Raw genomic sequence first — 20,933 nt, 5'->3', positions numbered from 1 at the left:
TATGAAAACATGCCATCAAAAACATAACTTTATGCCTCCTCAGCTGTATCCTTCCTGTTCTGAGAGAGTGTGTCACAGATGATGATGTTGCCATGCTCCTAATCAAGCACTCTGAAGACTTTGAGAAGTATCTACACTACATGGTGGGACAAGCACAAGCAGAGGCCTGCGTCACTGACAAAACTGTCCAGCACTATTTTAAAGTACTGACGACATCTTTCTCTTTGGTTCAAACATAAACATCACATCAAATGATGATTTGATGAGCCAGAACATTATTAAACTAATGTAGAACCTTTTATTTGTTCACCCTGTTTCAGGAGTTAAGAGAATTGGACAAGTCTGACTCCCCTGTCATGGATGTTCTTACTTTCCTCCAGCAGCCAGGAGAAAGGATTCAAACTTACCAGGCTTTACTGAAGGTCAGCATACAGCTTTGTTTACAGTTATATGCTGAAATATATTACAATATAAATATTATATTGCTCATAAACATATAAGAAAAGAATATTTGCATAGTGGAAAAGCAGGCATGTGAGATGCCGTTGTAGTGATTTTGGTTGTGACTTATGTGTAAGAGAATGAAAGTTAATAAACTTTGAGAACCATAGACCTCTGTTATCACTTTTGCTTTTTATATAAACTTTACAGTACATCTTCTTTCAACCATTTGTTTAGCTCCAGCTCGCAAGAATAATTTAGAAGCGTGCAATACTTATTTGTTTATTTGTCAGGAGTTAATAAAGAACAAAGCTAGAAGTGGCCAGAGCTGCTATTTGCTGGAGGACGCCTTCTCCATGGTGTCCTGCTTGCCCTGGAGATCCGACAACCTGCATCAGGTGTCCCTCATAGAAAACTACCCTGCACCCCTGACTGCCCTGGGCGAGCCGGTGCGACAGGTGAGCAAAGACCACTGCAACCCGTTTACAGCCAAATTAGTTCCCAAGTCAAATATGAACATAAAAAGTGTAAAAGTCTGATGGGGAGATAAAAGGTTAGAGAGTTGTAACATTAATCTACCATTCGGAAATGATTGTTTATCTCCTTCCATAAGTCTTTTTATAAACAAAAGCGTTGGGTGCAATTGTGAACCTGATTGACCTTCTTCCATTGTAGGGTGTCTTCACAGTATGGGAGGAATCTCCAGAAATTAAAACGGCCCCTAGAGGGCATCAGAGACAAGTGTTTCTCTTCAAGGACTGCGTTGTATTGTGCAAGTTGAAAAAAGACAGTAGCATGAACCGAGACACATATGCATTTAGGAACAAAATGAAGGTAAGTTTGCTTTCTTTCTTTCTTTCTTTCTTTCTTTCTTTCTTTCTTTCTTTCTTTCTTTCTTTCTTTCTTTCTTTCTTTCTTTCTTTCTTTCTTTCTTTCTTTCTTTCTTTCTTTCTTTCTTTCTTTCTTTCTTTCTTTCTTTCTTTCTTTCTTTCTCATTTAACTTATATTCCAACAGTGGATGACACAAAGACATCACAGTACAATAGTGTCCTCTCATTGTGTCACTTCTCACTCTTGCAATCTCTCTAGCTGAATGATGTGGAAATAAAAGAGAGTGTGGGTGGAGAGGAAAGGTCTTGGGGTTTGTGGCATGAGCACAGGGGCTCCCTTCGCAGGTACACACTGCAGAGCCACTCCACACTTATTAAACTCTCCTGGCTTAAAGACCTGAAGGAACTGCAGCAACACTCCAGTCTCCCTACTACCGGTACGTCTTCATTTCTGTTCCAGGTTTGCCACACCAACTTGAAGAAAAGTAAACTCTAAGTAATATTTGAGCAGAACATTTTCTTCACTCTCCTGTTTTTGGAAGTATGTTGTCATGTCAGAACATTCAAGGCAGCCTAAGAAAAAACCTTGATTTCTAAAGTTCTCTGTCCACTTGTGTTGTATCAATTAAGGTTATGTATTATTTGGCTTTTTGATATGTTCAATATTCTTACCATGTGCTTGAAGATTTCTTTGTTTATTTGTGTCTATCAACAGGCCCTCCACTCTTTGAGTCGCATCTGTGTGATTGTGCAACAAAGATAGGACAAACAATCAAACTGACTTGCAAAGTCTCAGGATCTCCAAAACCAGTTATCAGCTGGATCAAAGGTCTGGAATTGCTTATTGAATTACAGTACTGAAAGGATTGCACTTAATTCTCACTCCATACATCGATATAATATGTGTCTTGTCAAAATGTGCTTTCAGTTCTGCATATAACCCCATATAACTCCTACATTTTTTATCAATTACACTGAAGTAAGCAAACGCATACAACGCATGACTGCATTAAAATTCTTTAAACCACTCTTGTGGAAAAACCTATTTAATGCTCTTTAATATGTCCTTTCCAACTAGGTGAATGTGCGGACTGAAACTGAGTGTCTAACTTATCAAGAATAAGACTTGAGAGATGAGCCAGATTTCAGTAGATTTAATTAATCTATTGCATGCAATAGGGTCAGAACATAAATCAGGTGTCTTGATGCAGAATGACAATGAAACAAAGGAAGCATCATCTGTTTAAAGCATAAATGATGATGCCGTAAGAATGATGATTCATTTTTATGATTCTGGTAGACAAAACATAGTTACGGTCTATGTTAATCTTTTTTGGAGCAGAGTATCAGTCTTCACACTTAGGGCCTGATTTACTAAAGGTTTGCGTGCGTAAAAACGTGTGCAAACTTGACATCACCCGCAAACCAATGTGCAAGCTGATCTACTAACAGCGTACAAAGAGGACTGCGCCTCTCAAATGAGCAAAATAGCACACGCTGTTCATTTAGTACTTTTGCCCTGATGAATAATCAATATGGGGCGTACCCGCCAGAAAGCGCTAAATACTGGGATGGGAAAATGCAAATAAGTTAATTTACCACTCGCAATGAGATTTACCAAGCCAGAAAGTAATTGCGGGGATTGTGATTGCGTCTGTATTTAATACGTTCAAAAGGAAGGTGCTAATCTGCCCAGCATTACGCACCGATGGCTGCTGTTATTGTGGCAAGGAGGCGACATCGCCAAAATCAAAGAATAGCAGAGAGAGAGTCTTTCGGACTCGTGTAAATTTGTTTGGAATGAATGAAAACCAGATAGTTGAAACATATCGACTATCTAGCGATTCCATCTTGGAGCTGTTGAATGAGTTAAGGGCTGATTTGAGGACTGGGGTGGGGACGGCTCAACTTGTGGTGAGGATTCTCCACATGCAAAAGGAGAAATATTTTATTTGAATGTTAAATCAAGTATTATTCAGCAAAAGGTTGCCACAGGAGGCACATTCATTTTTTTATTTGTGATAATAAATAAATCACGTGTTTTCATGGAGAAAAAAGTGTTTCTTATTGTGCACCTATACTTGTTCTGCAGTTGTCATACCCCGGTGTTGTGCCGTATTCAGCACCCCTGCCGTGAAAAGCACCCCCTCGTCTGACAAAAATGATATTCTCATTCCGTGTCACGTTCTGTTTAGCGTCCAGTTTTGTGTTAATGATTCATGTTTAAATGCGCTCATGGATTCCACAATAGTCATACTTTCCCACAATCACAGTCACAGATAACAAAAATCGGGTAAATGGTTATTGATGTCATTAATTAATAGCCTGCTTACTGTGTTGTCTTCCATAATATTTGTAAATATATATAATATAAACTCCTAAGTATGTGTTTGTGTGAGTGTGTATATATAAATATATTGAAGTGTCATTGTGTTGTTTTATTTCTTGGTCTACTTATCATTGAATATACGAGGGGGTGCTTTTCACGGCAGGGGTGCTGAATACGGCACAACAATTTGCCTCTTCCACTAATATCTCTAACTCCAACTCGTCAAATTTCATTTTGCGCTCGCAAACCGTAAGACACGCAACACCTCATTTAAATACTGCGGTTTGCACCTGTTATCAATTGCGCACGCAATCTTAGTTGATCACCTGCAAAACACACAACAACAGCACGTGCAAACTTTTTCAGTGCACACGCAATTTAGTACTCTTTATTTAGGATCTTAGTAAATCGGCCAGGGAGAAATTTTTGCTGCTCTCAGCATTTTTGGTTTAATCATGTGGCCAAAGGCTAAATTTTCCATGACAACCACCTCCTAGATGGCCTTCCTTTGGAGGATGATCCACGTCACATCATCACAGCCGACAGGTCAGGAACGTGCAGTCTCATCCTGGACAGCCTCACTGCTGAAGACTCTGGACAGTATGCCTGCTATGCTACAAACTCTATGGGCAGTGCTGGGACTCTGGCTAAGGTGGTCGTGCAGGGTGAGTTTGTGGTATCGGTGAAATAAAACTGTGTAATAACCAGAGTCACATCAGAGGTGAATGGTGCTCATACAGTGCATGCATTATCACAGTTGAAAATGGTGGAGCTGCAGGTAACGACAGCATTACCATAGCATTGCTCCTTTCTTTTTAATTGGATGGGAGTAAAAATATTAGTAGTGCTTTTATAATTCATTTACATTTGTCCCTGCAGTTGGGTTTCGTTTCACAGTTCTATTTCCAATGCTGACTTTACTAACGTTCCTACTAAGATTTTTCTCCCACTAGGGGAGTTTTTACCTGCCATTGTTTATGTTATGTTTATGTAATAATTGCTCGGGGGTCATGTTCTGGGCCTCTGGAAAGCGTGTAGAGACTTCTGTTGCAATAGACACTATATAAATAAAATTGAACTGAATTGAATTGAACTAGCTAGTCCAGACCTTAACACCTTAACAACCTTTGATAATATTTAGGATATGCTAGAGAAACTTAATGCGGCAGACACTGCCGCTGTAAGTGTATTTATAATAAAGAAAAACTTATCACACTTGCATGCATTTCTCCAATTCAGCTCCACCCAGGTTTCTGAGTCGACTGGAGAGTGCCTGCCTGATAGATGGAGAAGATGTCCAGTTCTTTTGCTCCACACTTACTGTTCCTTTACCACGAATCAGGTATGGGCAGACAGATGAGACACAACAGTTCAGGAAAAACCTGGTCATTTATTTGTGTTTACTAAAACTTCGTACCTCTGCAGGTGGTTGAAAGATGGTCGAGATCTGACTGACCATCATAAATATTCCATTGTGAGTGATGCTCGGAGTGGAATCCTGTCCCTGACAGTCATCAGGGCAACAGAGGCAGATATTGGACAGTATGAGTGTGAGGTATAAGACCCTTGTGCTTCTAATGTATCAATGCAGATGATAACTCTTACGTCAAAGGAAACAAATCTGTTGCTTTGTTTAGCTTTGGAATGAACTTGGCTACGTCAAGTGCAAGGCAGGTCTGTGTCCTGCCTTTGTACCACCGACGGATGTTGAGAACGAGCAGCCACAGGAGTTACCCACTAAAGGTAGGGCCATCCGAGCCTCTGAAGCAATCACAATTCACGCAGAGTGGAAACCCCTGGTGAAACATTGGGGGTCCACACTCTCACTGGGTCAGCTGTGTATCAGAAGGGATACAGCACATGCCATTGTTTTACTTTCGATCCTGTCATCGCATCACATGACATCTCTTCACTTCACATCAAACAACAATGACAATCAATTTCCCCATTCAAACACTTTCATTCATCCATTATATCAAGTTTGTACTGTTTTGGGATTCCACTCTCATACTTACATTTTCTTTTTTCCCATTTCACACACACTCACATCATAAGTAGTTCCACCTACCTGATCAGATGTTCCTAGATTCCCATCGATTATGGCCTAAAGTGCAGCCTGCTTAATGCTTAAAGTGAGAAGAATAACCGTTTTGCATTACCACAGTTTCAAATGTGGTTTACTATTATGTCTTCCATCGCATTTCTAATATTTTCATTTCAGTTAAATTGTCTTGATTGTTTAATCTAAAAGTCAGCAATATGATAACTAATGCATTTTGTAAGTCCACTACACCTGTACTTAGATGTTTGATTTAACTTTTTCTCCAATTGCTCTCATGATCTTAGAATAACTCCTTGCTTAGACACAACCATCTTTTCATCTAATTTTCCCACACACCCAACCTCAGTTCATTGGTCTTGCATCTGTGACACTGGTTACTTCATCTGTTCTAGTACCCCGTTTGTAACTCAACATCTGCACGTAATTCATATCTGAGTATTTTTTTCTGTCATGTTGAAGTCACGACTGAAGCTACAAATTTAACAAGAGCAATTTCTAACTGTGTTCTGTAGCCATAATGATGGGATCTAGTGGCTGCCATTCAGATATCACACTGTACTGCCCAGCATCTTCTCCCATGAAAAGGCATTGATACATTTATTGTATTGAATGTTTTCATCATCTGTTCACTTTCCACAGAGATCATGGATTGTAACAGATCACATGTTTCCATTACAATCATGTTGTCAAGCAGAAGTCAGTACAACTATGAAGGTGCCAACAACTAACAGTGGAGAAAAGTCATATTAAACAAATACAGAGAAGGAGAGTTTATATATGTTAGTGTTCTGTAATATGGATTGTTAAAATGAATTTAGCTAGTTAGTTAGGGGAAGTTTTCTTCCTAGATTTTTGAATCCATGTTTGTCTTTTCATTGTCCATAACCTTCATGTTTTTCCATCTTCCCTCTATTGTCCTAAAGCAGGGGGTTCCTCACATGGACCGTTCCATGTAAATCATCACTGTCATGATAACAAATAACCACTCAACATTCCCCTTCCTCCTCTTGCCAACGCATGCCCAGCTAACTCTCCACACCTACAAGATGGTCATGTGCTGGCCAAGTGCCCCCTTTCTGCCCATGCAGGAGTGGGCATGTGCCCTTGTCCTGTTGATGAGGTGGGTTAGAGGGGTAAAACCCTGCAGTTGCCAGGTAAGACAGACGGTGTATTAAACTCTCACTGGACTGTAAGGTAATGTACTTTCTAAAATGTTACTTTCCCATTTTGGTAACAGTATATTTGAATATCAAATATTTATTTTGAGTGGATTAAAAGTTTGTCTGAGGAGTGTTTTGGTTTTCATAGATGCAGACTCAGAGGGCTGGTCCACTTCTTTTGTGAAAAAGTGGCTGCAGACTGATTTCAACCCCACCTCTATTGCCAAGATGGCTTTCCCTCCTGAATACTCTGAACAGTAAGTTATGTCATTTTAACATATTGTCCTTACTTCTTTTTAGGTGAATCAACATCCGCCACAATCAGCCTAATTAAAGTGTCAAATACTTGATGGCTTTAAAACCTTTTAATATTCATGAAAGTGATGTATGACTCAAGCTGAGAATGGTTGCCGTGTAACAATTTATTTAAAGCATTGCTTCTTGAAAATGCTTTAAAAGATCTGCTGCCCTATGGATATGATGATAAGTTTTACACTGAAGCAAAACTCATCATGCTGAATATAATATTTTGAAGAACAAATAGCAAAGCAGAACTTTAACACTTGTTTTTGATTGATGGAAGATGCCCCCACCTCCGGTAGAGTTTATTCAGACTTTCTTCCTCCCCAAGCTTCCTGAGCCACCTGTGTTATTAGGCCAAGAGGCATTAGCTTTGAAACACCATACATTAAAATAGCTATGGATGTAGTCCCAGTTGAATTAATTAATTGTGACTCAAGATCTGTTTGGCAAATTACAGTATAAGATTTGTTTGGCCATTGTTAGTTCTGCTGTTTAATGTATATGACCTTTTTCCATTTTCAGTGATGAGTGTAGTACTGAAGTGGGTGTGCATTCCTCCGCACCATATCATGCAGTCCAGCAGCCTCTGTGTTTACAAGAAGAAGAGGAGGAGATCTATATCTCTGAGCAAATGCAGGAAATTACAGATGGTATGCTTTACTCTGAAATTCCAGATTAAAAATTGTTGTTACATGCACTTTTACTAACTTTTTATTTATCTTTTCAGCACCTCCCTCCATCCAAGTGCCCACTGAGGACCTATGTGTAGAACCAGGCCAACCAGCAACATTTACAGCCATAATCACAGGAAGACCTGCTCCTAAGATACAGTGGTATAAGGTATGAGAATTGGACATGGAGACCTGAAAAGTGAATTTGTTTTGCAAAAAGACTGGGCTTTGCAACTATGGAATGTGTGGGGTGTAATTAGACGTCTACCCAACTAGTTTTTTGTTTATTTCTCATGGTTTTTATTTTGTATCACATATTTTAATTTTGGGTGCATGTATCAGTCTTCATAGTCTCAGTGTCTAAAGTCTAAAGAAAATAATTTACTTTACATATGTATTTCTTTGATTATTATTTTGTTCATTGTGGATGGATTATATATGATACAAATATAACTGCCAGCATTCAAGGCTGTTCGTGGATCATTGTAGAGGTGACTGGGAGATTGGACTCTTGAATTTAGGATATTGTAGGAGACCGGTTCAATTAGGATTATAATTACTGATATTGCTTATTGGTTGTTTGTGTTGTATTTATTTATTTTTTGTTATTTTGTCTTTTTCCTTTTTTTTCTTTTCTTTTCTTCTCTTTCTTTTCTTTTAATTTTATTTAATTTTTATAGGTTATATAATATGATATGATATTGTGAGGAAGGGACAGGACTAAATAAGCGTTCTGCTTCCTCCTGTTCCCTCTCGAACACATTGTTTTGCTGTGTGTTTTATTTTTGAATGAGACTGTTAAATTGTTTAGCTTTTTTTTTAAATATTTTGATGCTTTTAATTTGATTGGGTTTTGTTGTGTTCGAGACAAAGCCAATAAATAAATAAAAATAAAATAAAGTGTGAAGCAACGGTACTGAAGTGTTAAGTGATCAAAGAGCTTAATTGATGACCCTATTAAAAGCTAAGTCCTCCTCTGTGATTGAAGGATGGAGAGGAGCTTGCAGCCAGTGACGATGTGAAGGTGGTACAACATGGTGCCCGTTGCTCAGTGACCATAGTGTGCCCTGAGGGTGAAGACAGTGGCATATACACCTGCTTGGCCCAAAACGACTCTGGCCATGCCTCTTGTGAAGCTCAGCTTACAGTTGAAGAAGGTGAGACATCAGCATGGCTGCTCTGCATCGTTGCTTCAGTTCAATGAACAAAAACTTTACAAAGACGACAAAGACCCTTCCATAAGGACGATGCAAAATGATATTCTTGGAAGAAAAGTTGAAAGTACCAACCTCAATAATAATCTGTACTTTTTCTTAAGGTCAATTTGAGTCTCATGAGCGAGAAATAGAGCTGGGGAAGAGAAGAAAGTTATTCTCTGTGTATGATGTCCACGAGGAAATAGGAAGGTGAGTATCATCATCGTGATGTCTGAGGGGCTCATCAGACATCAAGACGTGTCTTACAGAAAGAATCTTTTTCTAACGTAGGGGAGCGTTTGGGGTGGTAAAGCGTGTCATCCACAGAAGAACAGGTGAAGTATTTGCTGCCAAGTTTCTGCCTCTTCGGACCAGCACTCGGACCAGGGCCTTCCAAGAGAGGGACTTGCTCTCCCGTCTCGCACACCCCAGGGTGGCCTGCTTGTTGGACTTCTTCTGCACCAGACGCACGCTGGTGCTAATCACAGAAATGTATCTTTCCATTTGTAATTCTCACTATACCAAACTACTTATCCTTATTGTGGGTTTGTCCACATGTGAACACATTTAATCTGTGAGTTCTTGTTTCTAGGTGCTGCTCTCATGGCCTTATAGACCATCTAATACTGAGAGGCTCCATCTCAGAACAAGAGGTGCAAAGCGACACTTCCCTTTACAGATCCATCCAAATTTAAAAATAATATAACGCACAAGTCTTCACAAATATTCCATGTCTTTATTTCAGGTGCAGTCATATATCCAGCAAATTCTTGAAGGAGTCGGTCATATTCACAGCCTGAACATTCTGCATCTGGACATTAAAGTAAGATAAATGTTCCAGTTGAGATTCTCAAAGTTGGCATTTGAATAACTTTTCACATAGTTCTTAACTCCAAATTTTGTACCTTTGTATTCCCTTTAGCCTGACAATATTTTAATGGTGTATCCACCAAGAGATGAGATCAAGATTTGTGACTTCGGCTTTTGCCAGGAAATAGACATATCCCGGCACCAGTATAGTATGTTTGGTACACCTGAGTTTGTTGCTCCAGAGATTGTTCACCAAGAACCCGTCACTGTAGCCTCTGATATTTGGTGAGTTCAACTACTCATCTGCATGTTAAATAAGTTGCAAATACTGTTACTGTATTTCTGCGAAACTTTATAGTATATTTCTCTCCAAATATCCAGTTGTAGACCTACCACTCTAAGCTATAGATGACTTTTAATTGGTGTTTTATAGTTGTTGAAAAAAAAAAAAATGAAACATGTAACTTGCTTCTTATGTTTTCCTTTAGGGCTGTAGGTGTCATAGCGTACCTGTGGTATGTATCAGTGCCTTTTTGACGACAACCTCTACATCTGAAGTATGCAGCAGCATCTTTTTTGAGTTTGTACATCATTCTTTACCTTTATCATTACAGTCTAGTGTGCCGTTGCCCTTTTGTGGGCGAGACTGATCGGGCAACATTGCTGAGAGTGGGGGAAGGCACTTTAAACTGGGATGCACCGGATGTTATGTGCAGGAGCCCTGAAGCCACGACGTTTCTCCATATGGTCCTGCAACCAGATCCAGAGTACAGTAGCAACTAATTTCTTTTTGTTTAACCAAACTAATATTTGCACAGCCTGAAAATCCATTAAACTAAAGTTAACCAAAGTATCTGCCATAGACTTATGAACATAGATGACTTTCTTTGCATTTGTGGTATTAATCTTGATTCTGGTTCCACAACCCAACACAAGTGAGATTTTATGGGGCTGATTGTAAGACAAAACAATAGCAGCTTAAAAAGGATGAAAGCTGAATAAAACTTATTGAACTGGTTGGTGATTGTTTGAGGACACTTGTCTCAGTTAGTATGAAAGGAAAATTCTTGTGTTATTCGAAAAGTGAAGTGTTTGCTCACCATCTGTGGTTGTGTTTACAAACAGAAGACACAATGTTTTTTTCAAGTACACACAGATGTGATGTCTTAACATTTCATTATTTTCCTGAACAGGAGGCGACCATCTGCCTTTGAGTGCTTGAGCCACGAGTGGTTCCAGGTTGGGCTGAAATTCAAAGAAATTGTTGTTTTAATTCAAACTTTGTTGTATTAAGTATTCGTGTGCCTCAGACACAAAGACTTTATGATTACTGTCACAGGATGAACATGCAGGAGAAGATACAGATGAAATCAACACAAGGAGTTTGAAAGTATTTTCCGCTAAAAGAAAATGGCAGGTGTGTGGCCTTGGGCTGAATTTCTAACTGAAACTATAAAGAGGAAGTCTCAACCGGTTTCTTAAAAGGGACCTATTATGAAAAACATGTTTTCGCTTGCTTTAACTTATATAAAGTGGTCTCCCCTCAGCCTGCCAACTCAGAGAAGGAGGAAAGCAACCAAATTCTGCAGTGTCTGTACAGCCGCCCGGATGAGCCATCCAGTGTGATGTGGCTTCTACGAGCCGTTCAGATTCTGCTCCCTTTCGTTACGTAACCAAAATGGGATTTACATAGGTTGGCCTCCGATTAGGGTTGCCACCTTTCAGAAATAGAAATAAGGGACGCCCTGATTTCAGCAGCGCAGGAGCCAAAAAAAAGCCCCTAAACTTCTAAACTGAATAAAAATGTGTTTATTTTATATGAAAAAACTAAATGCTTTGATTTAAAGTTTAAAGTGCTTTAATAGCATTGAACTTTCATGACTGTACAGACAGCCAGCCATACTAGCAACTGAAATAGCCTCCTATGCTACGTATGTCCACATCAGCCCAGATGTAATATAGCCTACAGGTGAAGAATATGGTGTAAAAGTTAATTTATTTCAATAATTCAACTAGAATATGGTGTAAAAGTTAATTTATTTCAATAATTCAACTAGAATATGGTGTAAAAGTTAATTTATTTCAATAATTCAACTAGAATATGGTGTAAAGGTTAATTTATTTCAATAATTCAACTAGAATATGGTGTAAAAGGTTAATTTATTTCAATAATTCAACCAGAATATGGTGTAAAAGTAAATTTATTTCAATAATTCAACTAGAATATGGTGTAAAAGTTGATTTATTTCAATAATTCAACTAGAATATGGTGTAAAAGTTAATTTATTTCAATAATTCAACTAGAATATGGTGTAAAAGTTAACTTATTTCAATAATTCAACTAGAATATGGTGTAAAAGTTAATTTATTTCAATAATTCAACTAGAATATGGTGTAAAGGTTAATTTATTTCAATAATTCAACTAGAATATGGTGTAAAAGGTTAATTTATTTCAATAATTCAACCAGAATATGGTGTAAAAGTAAATTTATTTCAATAATTCAACTAGAATATGGTGTAAAAGTTACTTACCGTATTTCAATAATTCAACTAGAATTTGGTGTAAAGGTTAATGAAAATACGGTACAAATCGCGTCCCGTATTAGTTCAATACGGGACGCAACATTTTTTTCTCAAATAAAGGACAATTCCGTATTTTACGGGACGGGTGGCAACCCTACCTCCGATGCGTGAAACCACGCCCACAACTAACTCCGCCGGCTGGAGCTTCCGCCATTTTTTCAGCGGTGTATCGCGTCATTCAGGCAGCCAATCAGCACAGTGTCTCATTATCATAGCCCCGCCCACTCAGAATCTTGCATAGATAATGAGGTTAGAGACTGGGAAGATAAAGACATGGCTCAGAGGCTGAATTTCTAATTTATTTAGCAAAAACAATTAAAAGCTTGTTTTTAAGACATTCAAGGCCTGTTTAAAATAGGTATTAGTTTCCATAATAGGTCCCCTTTAAAATGCAGAAAAATCTTTGATTATAAAAGCTGAGTTCAAGTTGACTAAAAGAACGTTTTATCTAAAATTGGACTTGATCAGTATGTTTCACATCTGTTTCCTCAGCGTACTTTGACATGCATAGGGTCAGTGCTAACGCTGAGACCCGTTCCTGAGCTGCTAGACGCTCCTATCAGGGAGACTTCGGTGACAGTTCCCCGTGAGCCCCAGGAACACAGCAGCACCTCCTTGAGCAGTGGCTCTTCGTCTGAATATGACGAGGCTGACTCCTGGCACTTTTTCCAACACTGCAGCCAGACTGAGGAGGAGGAGGAAACGGAAGAAGAGTACGATCCTTTAACGGAGAGGGCACAGATCCCAGAACCTTTCACCAAACACGAACTGTATGAAAGGGAGGATGAGGAAGGCACATTGGGAGAGGAAGAGGATGGGGAGATGTTGGAAAGGAGGTATGTAATGGAGCGTAGTATAAGCAGACAGTCACTTGCATCATCAACAACCACAGACCGAGAGACACCTCAGAGGGAACGTCGCTTCAGCAGGGACAGCAATCCATCTCTCTACCTTTCTGAGGGGGATGAGGGCTCAGGGAGTGACGGGGGGCGCATCCCTCGAGGGAGTGTCATCCGAAGTACCTTCTACAACACCTCTCAACAGCTTTCTCCTATGTCTGCCAGACACATGACATTAAGAGACAAATTTCAGGCTAAAAAGCAAGAGAGAGGGCGCAAGCCTATCAGGAGGAGCTTCTCAGGACGTCTCAATGAGCCTCTTATTGAATATGTGGAGGATGAAACAGACAATATCCGTGGCCAGAGACGAGGATCCCTGCAACCCACCATGCAGAAGTCCTGCTCGTTTGACAGTGGTGTGGGCCTCGCCCAAGTCAATCTCCCACCTCACAGAAGAAGCAGGTCTCTAGATGAATATTCACGTCGATCTCCTACCTCACCTGCCCGTGCAAAGGAAACTGAAGAAGAGGGATCTCAGAGTATGAAGGAAGACTTGACAGATGATGAAGTGGCAGGAAGAAACTTACTGGCGGCCCCAAGGTCCTACCGAGCCACAAGAAGAAGAGACTCTGTCACTGCGGTACAAGGGGCTCCCTCAGACTTCCTTGCTAGAGGCAGAATGAGATCCAAACTGGATCGGAAGCAGACAGAAGGAGATACTTTTGCCAGCTCCCAAGGCTCTCTTACTGAGTCATTAATTTTGGACCACGGTGGCTCAGAATCTTCAAGCAGGCTCGGTTCCTGCGAGGAACTGAGTCATTCTCATCTCAGGGGAAAATACGGATCAGAAGTTAGTGATAATGAACAAGTTGAGCCCTTGATTTCACCATCCCCTCGCTCATTTCAAGAACTAAAACCCAGAAGCTCATTTCCTCAGGCACCGCCACGTAATCGTACACGTTCTAATCCCAGTTTGTCAAGCCCTAGTCCCAGCCTGTGCTCTCTGCAGGCTCCTGAGAGGCCTTCAAGGGCCAAAGACAGAAAAGAGGCTTCTGGACTCCAGAGGCATGCATCTGCTCCAGCCCTCGAAGCCCGCCCACCTATAGGAAAGTCACCCAAACTAGGACTTTTCAAGATCTTCCGTAGACAGTCCTGGACCGGCCACTCATACTCCCAGCTCGATGACGCAGAGTTAGGTCCCACACTGGGAGAAATCATGAAACCTGATACACCCACTATGTCTCTGAGAAAGAAGATGAGAGCTTCAGCCTCCAGCTTGACCAAACTGTTTTCCAGGTCTTCTAGTAAGGAGGATGTTAGTAAAGGAGGTGAGTTATTACCAAAGATTTTGTTTGTATTTCAGCCTAAGGAGGAAGGAAATTGTGTCCTTGATACGTCACCATCTAACATGGAGTTAATGTAATACAACAGACATACTGTACAGTGGTCATATTTGCAAGGCAAGGTGATTATTTGATTGTCATTGGTGTAATTTGTTCTATTTGGTGTTTTTTGCAGCAGCAGCAGCAGCAGCAGGAGGTCCAATAGTGAAACCATCAGCTCCAATCCCACCTAAAAGGAAGAGCAACAAGAAGAATTCAAATCTCTTTGCGTCTTTCAAAATACCAGCATTTAAAAAGACACAAGGTAGGTGGACTGTGCATTTAATGTTTCACGTCACAGTCACATTGAAGAATGCATCTTGGTTCCACTTTTTCTCTTATCCTTATGTGCCAGTCCGTCCCAACAAAGCCGAGGTGCTGCAGTTATACGGAGGAGGAGTCCTGCTGGTGTGGAGGCCTGTTCAGGCTAATGACCCTGTCAATTACTGTGTGCAGTACTGTACGGAGGGTAGGTTCAAAAAGCTGGTATGGCTACTGTTTTGTTGTTGTTGTTGGTGCCTTATGCAAGTGCCTTACATTGACGATAAAAAGCCTTTTGATTTTTCTTTTTTAAGCAATTGTACATTTTCTGACTGACACGGTAGTCAAACTATTTAATTTTGATTAATTTATGTTCAGTATACAGGACTGTCTCAGAGAATTGGAATATTGTGATAAAGTCCTTTATTTTATGTAATGCAAAAATGTCATACATTCTGGATTCATTACAAATCAACTGAAATATTGCAAGCCTTTTATTATTTTAATATTGCTGATCATGGCTTACAGCTTAAAAAAACTCAAATATCCTATCTCACAAAATTTGAATATTCTGGGAATCTTAATCTTAAACTGTAAACCATAATCAGCAATATTAAAATAATAAAAGGCTTGCAATATTTCAGTTGATTTGTAATGAATCCAGAATGTATGACATTTTTGTTTTTTTAATTGCATTACAGAAAATAAAGAACTTTATCACAATATTCTAATTTTCTGAGACAGTCCTGTACAGTGTTTGGAATGATGCTTTAGATATTTTGCTGCTATTTTAGATTATTTAGGTTCATGAAGATGATACAGTAGGTGGGGGAGATGCTGTCACAGGGAGAGAAAATAAGGAAGCAGAGAAATAAAACGTGTGTTTGAAAAATCATGTTGGTCTGGAATTCTTGCCCTTATTTAAGATAATGAATATCATTTAAATAAATATAAGTTTAATAAACATTCAATAGAGGATTTTTTGATTGAACTGGAAAACTATGACAATGACAAAGTGCAGCACATTTGCTTGTTTCCACAGGTGGGGAGTGGGCAGTCCTGTCAGATGAGGTGACTGATAGCTGCTTTGTGGTCAAGGACTTACCAAGAGGAGCCTCATACGTGTTCAGGGTGGGCTGCATCACAAAGACCGGGGCAGGCCCTTTCAGTGAAGCTTCAGCTCCCGTTGTCATGGCCACATATCCTGAAGGCAAGAAAAAAAACACTGTACAAGTTTGCTCTTGTATGCATATCTCTTTCATTTATTTTTAACATTTGTTATCAGGGATCAAAGATGGCAGATGAAGCATAGATTTTCTGACTCATTGTGTATAAAAAACATGGACTTATCAGACACTTTTTTAGACTTGTTTAGATTAAAAAGGACAAAGAACGCAAGTGTTTCTCTTTCAACTGGCTTCTTTTTTTTTCTAAAGCCTTGTGCACTTTATAAACAGCGTGTAGCACCTTGTTTCTACAATAAAGTCCCAATGAGCAAATAAGGAACTTCAGCATACCTGTCAAGTTTTGGATTTAAAAATAAGGGTCCCACCTGCCCAACCGAGGTTCAGTATCTTACATTTTAAGACAGATTTATGAGAAATCTAAAATAACTACCTGTCAACCACTTACAATATACAAATATGTGCTCAGAATCTTATAGTTCAACCTTTGTTGACACTGAAATTCTGTGGACATTCCTGTGTATGTAAGTCCTATAATAGAGCCTAAATGAAAACACAAATGGGAAGTAAAGCATACTTATTTATATTCAATATTTTCAGTTTATATACACATTGAAATGCCTCTTCTCTCTTATTACTGTACATCCGTCCATCTGATTGGTTTTTCCGAGTTTGTCCCCGTTGTCGCCACTAACCTTGCGAGAACTGCCACCCAGGCCACAGCAGGTTGCAGTTCTCGTGAGGTTAGTGGCAATTCAGTTTGCTGTTTCAAAATTATTATATTATAAGACAGGAAATTTACAGGAAAATACTAATAAGGGAGGACGACGGGAAAGAGGGGTAAAATACGTTAGTTCCCGGCCAAAACGGGAGACTTGACAGGTATGAACTTCAGTGTTTTCCCAAGGACGCTTCTATACGGTGGCAGGCAGAGGATCAACTCTACCCCCCTGACCCATACTGCTCCTAGTTTGAGGCATGTTGTTGCTTCCCACTGATAGGAAATAATTATACAAGTAAATATACCTCCACTGATGTTGTCTTTAATCATTTGGCTGATCCAGTCCGGTTTAAATATATTGATTCTTAAGTGCATAGCAACAATCTCAAAATGTTTTGATATTTACTGCAGATTTATTGGAGATCAACTAATGAGAATAAGATGCTTCTTATTCATAAATTTTGGGGTGTGTTTTGTGTGATCACAAAAAAAAAACATGGCTGAGAACAAACAAGTGAATTAAAGGAGCTTGAGGCTCCTTTTAAGAAATGAGACTCTCTAGCGCCACCCTTCACCACGACGGCCGTTGGGGGTACTGCAGCCAACAGTGAAGCCGGCACGGGAGAACGAGCATGCAGCGTCATGTGACGTCACATCTGCAGCCCAGCGCGGGTAATTCGGGACCGAATTGCAGCACATTTTGCAGCACACAGCCTGTTCAAGGCAAAGGAGAGATACACTAGAGGGCTCATTCTTTTGGGTTTGGAACGCTTCATCTGACATTATTACTAGAAAACTTAAAATGTATACGGATTTTTTTCATAAATCTTGCCACAATCCGGCCTCAAGCTCCTTTAAATCGATAGAAAGCGCTGATAAAGTCCTAACTGCACATGTGTAACAGATTTCTCACCAAGCTGAGCTCAATGACTTTCATTATGTCATGTAAAAACTATTTTTATTTGGAGGGGTTCACATGTGTATATGTTTCTTTCACAGAGATCCACATACCTCTTGTTCAAACTGAATCGCTGGGGTCAAAGCCCACGGGCTCCGAGCATCAAGCAGGGAACAAGAGCTTCAGCTTCCTCTCTGAGATCAACAGGTAACTGCATCTGGCAAGAACAATCTGTTTCCCGTCAGTCAGCAGCAGCAACATGAGTATTGGTTTTACTTTGACCTTGTGAGTTTTTTGCACGTGTTTATATGTGTTTGATCACTGAAAAATATACTTTGAGATACTTGTCATAGCAGGAAAAAAAGACCTAAATAAGGCTTTTACTTTGGGAGTTGTTGTTATTTTTGTCTGAGGTTTGAAGACACATTTTGTCCATGCCACTGCAGTCTCTTTGTAATCTTTATGTCCCCTGCATGAACCTATAAACACACCGATAGCATTTGTGATGGCTTTAGCCCAGTCGGATTGTGCAACACGGGGCATAAACAGCCTTGCTTTTCTCTCCTGTCAGTGAAACACCGGGGTGATGTCGCTTCAAATGCGTGGCCATGCTTGACGTGTTTCCACTGTCATATGGCTTTCTTGTGCCACAGTGTCTACATACCGTCACGGTTTTATCCACCAGCCTCTTTCCTTCATCATTATATTTGACAGTGAAGACAAAATGCTCCCATACAGGGGATTTAAATGACGCGGGGTGTTCAAGCCCTGCCGCTCCTGTGCTCGCCATGACCACACTGTGTGTGGACTAAACATGCGCACAACTTTTTTTTTTTTCATAAATCAATCCGTGGATCACGTGTGTTCCAAGCCAAAGATATTGATCTGAACAGATTACGGATCAATGTTGGTCCATTGCACCAGTAGTCATGATGGTTTAATGATAACACAACTAAACTACTAAAGCATGGTCTTTGACCATGATGTTGGAAACTTCATTAGCTTTTTGGTGGCATTTATTTTGTTCTAAACATGACAAAATTCTCCCTTAGCAGGATATAGACCATCATTCCTACATGCCCCTTACCTGCTTTGTCAGAGACACCAGAATGACAGTTGATCAGAACTAGTTACTGCATGTATTTCCACTGCATGTGTGCCTATGATACCAGATGCCATTTTGCCATAAAACCATCCTCTCTTTGCATCTCTCAGGGGTCGTTTCAGTGTAATAACCGTGTGTAGGGATGTTGAAACCAGCCAGGTGTTTGCTGCCAAGATCACATCTTACCAGGCAGAACAAAGACCGCTGGTGCTGCGGGAGTACCAATTGCTAAGGAGACTTCATCACCCTCACCTCGTTCAGCTGTGCAATGCTTTTATCACCACCTGCTACATGGTGTTAGTGGAAGAGCTGTGTCCCGGCAAGGAACTGCTCCACAGTCTGGCTGCAAGGTAAAAAACGTGTCCAGGGGTGATTGTGGTGGGGCTCGACAACAGTGATCTCTGCTGTAGTTGAAGTGGAAAGTCTGTTTTATATAGCCTTACTTTGTCATGAGGGAAAATAATTAATTAAAAAAAATATATATATATATATATATTAAAATTATATTTATATATATATATATATATATATATATATATATATATATATATATATATATATATATATATATATATATATATATATATATACATATATATATATATATATATGTTTATAGTGTTTTTTATTATTATTATTATTATTGTGTGATATTGATGCCTCTTGTGTTTTGCACTATCCCCTTTGCTGCTGTAATCTGGACATTTCCCCTCTGGGGGACTATTAAAGGATTTCTTATCTTATCTTATCTTATCTTATCTTATATATATATATATATATATATATATATATATATATATATATATATATATATATATATATATATATATATATATATATATATATATATATATATATATATATATATATATATATATATATATATATATATATATATATATATATATCTTTGCAATTATGGCCAGTTTACAAAATGTGACAACTTCTGAATAACACTGTCCTGTTTCAAAACAGTGAGTCCATTTTGATGTAATTTAATGTCTTCAAAGTAATTTAAACTATTTAATTGTGAGTGCAGAGCTTCTGTTAAGTTTGACGAGGTCTGTTTGTATCCCCTCAGAGATCTGTATGCAGAGACTCATGTCACAGAGCTGTTGCTTCAGATTCTTAGTGCCGTGGATTATCTTCACGGCCGTCGGGTCATCCACCTGGACCTGAAGTCTGACAACATGCTGGTGGACGATTGTAACCAACTGAAGATTGTTGACTTGGGTTCGGCTCAGTCCTTCATACCTGGACAGCCTCTCAATGTCGAGCATATCCACGGCGTCTCAGACAGCAAAGGTAACCGTTCTCATTCACACCCAAAAGACAAATTGAGTTGTGCAAGATTTTTGATGCTTTGGTAGTTGCTGATTGTTCTAATGCACTAAAGCTTTGACTGTCATGGCCTTCCAACAGACTGCCACAGCAAAGGTACACTTGCTTTAAGGGAGGACGGATTGATGGATGGAAATAACTCCTAACTTCATCCAGCTCAGCTGATGCTAGCTACCATAGCCTAACAAGCCTTTATTTATTTTTTTATCCATTTCTGATTTGAAACATTTTCCTAGTCCAGAAGATTTTGCATTTGAGTGAGATTGTTGAAACTTATTGAGGACAATATCTTGTTTGTGTCTGTTTTGTCAGTTTATATTGTCCTTCCTAAAGCTCCAGAAATCCTGGAGGGTCATGGTGTGGGACCTGAAACTGACATCTGGGCTATTGGAGTTCTGTCATTTATCATGTAAGCACAGAGATAAGGGTGTAAATACAAATGTATGCAAGTGGGTAATAGTTAAAGAAATGTTAACACAGATCCAGCAACCTTCTATTGCTCTGATATACATTATAATGAACCCATCTGAAAACAGTTATTTATGTTTTGCATCACGAGGCTGAGCGCCGACAGCCCATTTCAAGCAGACCACAGCTGGGCGGAAGACAAGAACATAAGGAAGGGGAAGATCCAGTTTGGATGCTGTTACCCTGGCCTGTCAGAGGGAGCCTTAAACTTCATGAAAAGCAGCCTGAATAACAAATCCTGGTGAGTGGATTTCACTTGCACTGTTTTGTGTATTGCGGTAAATCAACATCAAATTCAAATGTTTCTAAGGCCCATTGCTGAAATGGGAGGATCTAACTTTAGACTGA

The 20,933-nt window shown here is 39.4% G+C and overlaps 1 protein-coding gene and 1 long non-coding RNA gene across 2 annotated transcripts in view; one reads left to right on the top strand and one right to left on the bottom strand.

Annotated features, from left to right (window-relative positions):
* obscna (obscurin, cytoskeletal calmodulin and titin-interacting RhoGEF a) overlaps positions 1-20,933 on the top strand; it is a 51,733-nt gene that overhangs the window by 29,039 nt on the left and 1,761 nt on the right. The window contains exons 46-78 of the mRNA XM_061738324.1: positions 44-203; positions 321-422; positions 735-899; positions 1,117-1,275; positions 1,531-1,708; positions 1,987-2,100; positions 4,098-4,265; positions 4,840-4,942; positions 5,026-5,155; positions 5,238-5,343; positions 6,971-7,079; positions 7,648-7,775; positions 7,853-7,965; positions 8,785-8,953; positions 9,115-9,202; positions 9,284-9,484; positions 9,585-9,645; positions 9,738-9,815; positions 9,915-10,087; positions 10,291-10,317; positions 10,417-10,569; positions 10,996-11,041; positions 11,142-11,219; positions 12,879-14,553; positions 14,744-14,872; positions 14,963-15,076; positions 15,911-16,078; positions 17,773-17,878; positions 18,887-19,126; positions 19,858-20,081; positions 20,199-20,213; positions 20,430-20,526; positions 20,677-20,826. Coding sequence (XP_061594308.1) covers positions 44-203; positions 321-422; positions 735-899; positions 1,117-1,275; positions 1,531-1,708; positions 1,987-2,100; positions 4,098-4,265; positions 4,840-4,942; positions 5,026-5,155; positions 5,238-5,343; positions 6,971-7,079; positions 7,648-7,775; positions 7,853-7,965; positions 8,785-8,953; positions 9,115-9,202; positions 9,284-9,484; positions 9,585-9,645; positions 9,738-9,815; positions 9,915-10,087; positions 10,291-10,317; positions 10,417-10,569; positions 10,996-11,041; positions 11,142-11,219; positions 12,879-14,553; positions 14,744-14,872; positions 14,963-15,076; positions 15,911-16,078; positions 17,773-17,878; positions 18,887-19,126; positions 19,858-20,081; positions 20,199-20,213; positions 20,430-20,526; positions 20,677-20,826 — 5,727 coding nt within the window. The remainder of the gene's footprint in view (positions 1-43; positions 204-320; positions 423-734; positions 900-1,116; positions 1,276-1,530; positions 1,709-1,986; positions 2,101-4,097; positions 4,266-4,839; positions 4,943-5,025; positions 5,156-5,237; positions 5,344-6,970; positions 7,080-7,647; positions 7,776-7,852; positions 7,966-8,784; positions 8,954-9,114; positions 9,203-9,283; positions 9,485-9,584; positions 9,646-9,737; positions 9,816-9,914; positions 10,088-10,290; positions 10,318-10,416; positions 10,570-10,995; positions 11,042-11,141; positions 11,220-12,878; positions 14,554-14,743; positions 14,873-14,962; positions 15,077-15,910; positions 16,079-17,772; positions 17,879-18,886; positions 19,127-19,857; positions 20,082-20,198; positions 20,214-20,429; positions 20,527-20,676; positions 20,827-20,933) is intronic.
* On the bottom strand, positions 10,785-18,006 carry LOC133458445 (uncharacterized). Its single transcript, XR_009783950.1, has 3 exons — positions 17,785-18,006; positions 15,974-16,072; positions 10,785-11,047 (listed from the first exon to the last, which is right to left on the bottom strand). It is a non-coding gene; the product is annotated as an uncharacterized LOC133458445 (long non-coding RNA).

The sequence above is a fragment of the Cololabis saira genome, chromosome 13 (genome assembly GCF_033807715.1).
Source record: "Cololabis saira isolate AMF1-May2022 chromosome 13, fColSai1.1, whole genome shotgun sequence".
Classification (NCBI taxonomy): Eukaryota; Metazoa; Chordata; class Actinopteri; order Beloniformes; family Belonidae; genus Cololabis; species Cololabis saira.
The sequence above is the reverse complement of the archived record's forward strand: the minus strand, read 5'-3'. Positions and strand labels throughout refer to the sequence as shown.